The following is a 6,183-nucleotide window of genomic DNA, read 5'->3' as shown; positions in this document are numbered from 1 at the left end:
GCTCGTTTGTTGGTGACTTGACAATGTTTTGTGAGTAATCCGCTAGTGGCTATACGACGCGCGCTCTCTCGACTTCTTACGTTCCTCGTTGGTGTTGGCTTGATGGAAATTGTCATTCGAATGACTTTCTTGTTACCCAACAACGATAACGATTTTGTACCTCTCGCAGGATTTCCACGCTCGCAAATCATTCGCGCGCTGCATAAATCACGCGTCGCGATCTTTTACGTCCGCAGTATGTTCGCGCCGATAACAGAGCACTGAAATTCTTTCTTTTTGCCAGTCGTTTCGATTTGCCTGCCATACGATTTTGGGTGTGTACGTGGGCAAAACGACTCTTGGACGTCTCTGCTGCAGGTTTCTTCGCTCGATCAATCACGCGACTTGCCAGCTCGGTCATATTAGCGTGAGAGAATTCCGGATACTTTGATTTGCATAAACGCCGTAGGTACGTCTGAATTTCACTTATTGCAGCTTGTTAACGAGTTTATAAGATTACGTAAAACGCAAACCGGTAAGTGCAGCTCTAACGATTCTTCCTGACATTTCCTAATTATTCGTATGATTGATAGGTATGTCTATAATGTTCAAAGTTTGTCTCGTATCGATCATTTTTCCTTACGATCTTCTTTCCTTCGGAAAGATAAAGCTATTTCTATCGTTAAATGTAGGAATCTGAACAGGATCAAATTTCAATAGTTAGAGATCGATAACACTTCCTGAAAATATAGTTTCGTTTATGAAAATGACATTTCGATGATTTAACGACTGACCTAGAAATGCGATAACTCTGGTAGACTGATTTCTAGTTGTAGATAGAAATGGTGATAATCACACGACTTTGAGAATTGTACAATTTGACCGGTTTTAAACCGTTTGCACTCAATTGATAGTTTCTAACGTTTGAAGAAAGGATTGAAATTTCTTTATCGTCTAACGTCATGCTCTAAATTACAGTGGCTTCATTTTTGTTGAAACCTTATGAAAAATTTGCTTCAATTTTATAAGAATAATCTTTTCAATATCGTACTCGTACAATTTTACATTTATATCTTTATTTATATATATTTTTCTATTAATTGTGCTTTAAATATTGTATATAGATATATTATATTTTGGCGAATAATTCTTAATATTTAAAAATAGATATAACAATAGTAATTTTCAAATAACTTAAACAATACTGCTTATATGAGAAAATAATGGTTTTTCGAAACTTGTACATATTTCTCCTCTCTCCGTTTCTGTGTTTATATTCTAAGTAATCGTAAACAGTCTAAATTCCAGGTAATGACGTAACGGAAACATACGCGATCTTCGCGCCCCAAGCTCGTTGTCGAATTTAGTTTACTGTCGACTGCCTAACGCGTAAATACCTCGCGATACGTTGTGTAGTTTCTACATTGCCGTGAGGTAGGAAAGTGTATACACATTTCAATCATTGTTAGTGCATCATTATATTCACACTTCATTTGCCACGTAATTACACGTTTAATCTCAATTATCGAGGTAATAACTATAATAACGATTAGAAGTAATTGTAGATTTTGTTCGTGTAAATTTAAGTTTCCAAACGTTCATTAGAATTTTGTGACATAATTACTTACGAGTTAACCTACAGACCATTATACAATCAAATCAAAATTAAATAAAATTACCGGATTATAGTTTAACAATTCCATATTTAGTACTATCTTCCATATTTAATATGGTTTCGGACGTTCGTCGGAATACTTTCCTTTCTTGATCGGATCAGTTTATTTATTACACTTCAATAGTTATTTAATAATTTAGGTTCTTAAATTCGTCACTAAACGAAAATACCAATGTATCCGATTAAAGCTTCGTTTTCTTGGTGACAAAAGCGAAATTTCTTTTTTCGTGTATAATAAATTTGAATTTGGCGTTTTCTATTGACAACATAACCTAAAAGGCGGAAATTGACAGAGTAAATGATTAATATTTCAAACAGGAGAAACGATACTATCTTTAAATATTCGTGCGAGATAATACCATGTTTTCTTTTAGTGGAATAGTGTAGATTAGAAAATAGTGGACTAAAGGTGAAAATGAGTGTGAATAGTGTTGTGTGGAATAAAGACGTATAGTGAAGCAGTGTATGTAATTTTAAACATCGCTGGAAAAAGTGTAAGAAGCTCGAACACCGATCAAGTGATGCAGTATTATACAATGCGTAAAGAAAAAGTTGTCAAACGTGCATTCTCTTTGCGATTAACGTGACCAGCGTTTTTGTGAAACATACCGGAAACACTGGTAACCAGATGGGAAGTGATGTCTACCTATTATGGCAGAACCGTTCTCGAAGAGATTCGCCACAGCTAAGGTAAGTTTCATCCTTGTCTATTCATTGTTTATCTTATTGTTTAATTTATATACGCACCTTTACATCTGAATAAGCTATCGTTATATATAAATGATATAGAGATATGTATTTATTTAACATCGATATAGTCATTGCTGGTATCAATATCTATGTGAATACATACCCGTATACATATTATTCAAAGTAGCAGAAACTTTAACAATAAAAACAATAGAGAAAATCAATAATTATGTGGGTGTATATATTAACAAAGTAAAACAGAATTGTTGTTATTATTAAGAAAGAGTAAGTTCTTAATTAAATAGTATAATAACCTAAAAGCGAAATTGTTGACAATTAATTTTGATCACGATGGGCGTATTATGAGGTATATTACATCAGTGACAATATCATTGCCTGTACAATTTTCGCCTGTCAATTACAATTAAAAGAAATTGTCGTCTACTTGACTGTATGGGTTACGAAATACATATCACGAATCTGGCATTGACGTATACGAAGCTTTTAGTTGCCTACGGTTATACGTTCGAGACCTTTTAAGTGCAGGTCCCAGCGAGTATGTAATTTTCATGTACGATTCCCTTCCTCCTCTCTTCTTCCCCCGCCATCCTTTCTTCTTCTTCCGAATGGTCCGAGCGAAACGATCGAGTACATGCACGCCAGCACATGCTCGTGCATTTACGCTTAAGTTTGCGCATTTATACGAAACGAGCGTGCACACACGTGTGTACGTCTATACGTCCTGCAAATTCAATGGATCGGTACATCGGCACTGGAAAGGTCTTCTTTCTTTCAAATCCTTCTCGTTTTCCGCTGCTTCAAAATGGAAAGAGGATAAATTTTGGGATTTGCGTAATTGCCAAGTCTGAATGTCTCGTAGACAGCCATTTTCCTTTCTCATTGGCTTAGTTTTCAAGCAGCACTGTCGGATAATCTGTAATTTGAGACGAGCCTTCAGGATCGAACATTTCTGAAATATTTCAATTTTGTACGTTTTGTTGAGGGATAATTTTGCTTAATATTAATTATTTGATGTTAAGATGTGATGAAATGTGTGTTTGAAAAAATCAGCGTGAAAATAGCAGTCCAATATGGCATATAATTTAAAAAAAACTTTTAATTCTTAAATACTAAAATATACACATTACAATTCGACATAATTTATAATTAATAATTGCAGTCGTAGTAGCACTGAAACAGTTGCATATCTACACATTTGTCAAACCTAAAGATCTCGCATATTTTTAATTTCGAAAGTATTATTCATTTTTCTTTAGCTCTTAAATTTCGATGAAACATAACAAAATAGATAACGCTGAAATTATTTCATTTAGAACTTTTTTACAGATAATATGTGATTCTTCATCTTATTCCGCATATTATTCAATTATCTTTTACATTTTTGATACTTTGTATTTCACTGAAGAGTGTAATTGAGTTCTGTATTCAAAAAGAAAACCGTGAATCGTGATCCTCTTTAGTGGAACCAGATGTATGTGCGTATATTTAATTGCTTGTTGCATGCAACCATTTGCGTGCAAGTTGCAGTTACACTTAGGTAGGATCACCGATGGTTAAAACGGTTTCGAATTAACCGTTAAGTGCAATCGGCGATTGCTACGGTTTTCGATACCTCATTTCCACTGAAAGAATACTTTCGATACAGTTCGTTTTTTTGCTCAACGATCGTTAAGCAAAATAATGTACGGAAATAGAAAAGCTTTTTAAAGTAGTTGCGTTTATACAGCAGTTGAAAGGAAAGCTTTTTACTGTTCGCTAAGAATATATTACTTGTTCTTGGCAATTCGCCAATTTACAAACTTATAGAAAAGAAACGTATAAATTGAATATAAAAATAATGTGAGGGATAGGAAAAATTGTATGTAATTAAATTGGAATCACCAATCATTTTATAGTTTTTTAAATGTAATATTGTTAATATTATAATTATAAATTAACTTTATTAGTTTATTAACAAATTACAAGTTGATTTCGTGCTAAAAATTCATAATTATAAGCTTCAAAGTTTAACGAAATACACAGGAAATAATCAAAGAAGAGAAAATACAAAAATATGTAATCAGCTTTATATATGTATATATATATGTAGATCTATTTGGAAACTGCGTGGAAAATAAAAATATTGTGTAAGACATTGTTGATATGAAATAGGTACAGCCATAAAACATAAATGAATACAAGCAGAAATATCCTGTGTACGCATGATTTTCTCATTTTTTCAATAACTCACCTTTTCGACAACCAATCAGGTGAAAATAAAAGCAGAGAGAGATCTTGCAACATGTAATTTTACCGTGTTTCGAAGTCATTGACTTCAACTTCCTCATACCCTTCACGAAAGCTCTTCTTCGCCCACACAAACGCACCGTGCGTGCAAACAAGTATCGTGTCCTCTACATTTTTTACTTCACGTTGTCAAACTTTTTCGTTGCAACTTCGATGCAGTGGCAAGACTGATAACGAACTCTTCTCTTGCTTCAGGTTTAAGTAGTTTATCTTGAAGTTCGTACGTAACGAATTTTTTGTTTGAGTATACACGTGAAACGAATAAATTCCGCGATAGCTTCGTAATTAATACGTTTATTTATGACGTATTATGCGGCTGTCAGAAATAAATAACAACTAACAATCCGATATATATTTACTTTCTGATTTAAGATGTACTTATGCAAATGCTGAAATCGATAGATTTTAAAAGTTAAGAAACGTGAACAGCGTTGATTAGTGAAACTTCCTTTTAAATATGAACTTTAGAAAAGAATTTGTTTTTACTTTTTGGAATCACAGCTAGTAGTTTACTTACTCTGATCCTCTTTACGCGTTTTCTTGATTTTCTATACCCTCAAAGTGCAACAACGTTTACAAAATTTGCAGATTTTCCAAAAGATCTTAAAAAATCACGAGATACTTTTTAATATGATACAAAAGTAAGAACATCTTAAAATATTTCGTTTTAAGTAAAATACACAATAATTGATATTTGTTATAAATATGGTCAGTTGTATAGCATACATATATTTTTGAAGAATGAATAATTACAATCTGTATTGTATTTTTATTTTTAGCTATAATTAATACAATATAGACGTAGCTAATGTATTTACCTGTATACTTAATTCTTTTTCTTATTCTTTTTCTAATTTCACTGATAAACAGTTCAAGCAATGTTATAGCTAACGACTGTTATAATCTTTGTAACAAATCTTGTAAGTACTCGTCCAATGAAGAAGCGCGAAAACAACCATTACTTTCCAGCAATACTGTCATGATCATTTTCATTCGTAAATAAAGCGATACATATATTTAATTTCGTTTAAGCATAAACCAACAGTCGCATACCTATTTGGTTTTTACATTTGTATTATACTTCACTTTCTTCTGAATAATTTATTTTTCAAGTTTAATTTACACCACGATCGTAAATTTTCTTCGTAATTACTTGAATGCAAATCTGAGTCGGATGGTATCCACTCACGAATTTCTACGAAAATTTTTACAAAATCGAACATATTTCATCGAAAGTGGTGTGCGTGTGGCGGGACATGACAGCGACCCAACCGATTCTGTCTTTTTTCGGGACATAAAAATTCTTACGCTGCAACTTCTTCGCGTCGCTTCTCGACTTCAAAGACTGCATGCACGGTAAATCTTGCTGCACCGCCGCAGCAGGGAATGTAATTGATTTCACTGTACGTAAGTGTTAAACGAGAATAGATGTTCAACGCACATGCTGTAGTTATCGCGCGATTTGATCTTTCGTAAGTTTCAAGGAAACGTACTATCTATTCTTCTAAGCTGCTTCTCGATTTTCCTTTCGC

The 6,183-nt window shown here is 33.3% G+C and overlaps 1 protein-coding gene across 2 annotated transcripts in view; it reads left to right on the top strand.

Moving 5' to 3' along the window:
* Positions 1-2,001: 2,001 nt before the first annotated feature.
* Positions 2,002-6,183, top strand: part of LOC117162782 (EGFR adapter protein) — a 276,395-nt gene continuing 272,213 nt past the window's right edge. The window contains exon 1 of one of the 2 annotated variants that reach the window (XM_033344736.2): positions 2,002-2,344. In XM_033344736.2, the coding sequence (XP_033200627.1) occupies positions 2,283-2,344 (62 nt within the window). In that variant the 5' untranslated portion in view covers positions 2,002-2,282. The remainder of the gene's footprint in view (positions 2,345-6,183) is intronic. The other variant, XM_033344737.2, reaches the window with a different exon arrangement.

This window comes from Bombus vancouverensis, chromosome 8 (assembly GCF_051014615.1).
Source record: "Bombus vancouverensis nearcticus chromosome 8, iyBomVanc1_principal, whole genome shotgun sequence".
NCBI classification, from domain to species: Eukaryota; Metazoa; Arthropoda; class Insecta; order Hymenoptera; family Apidae; genus Bombus; species Bombus vancouverensis.
The sequence above is the reverse complement of the archived record's forward strand: the minus strand, read 5'-3'. Positions and strand labels throughout refer to the sequence as shown.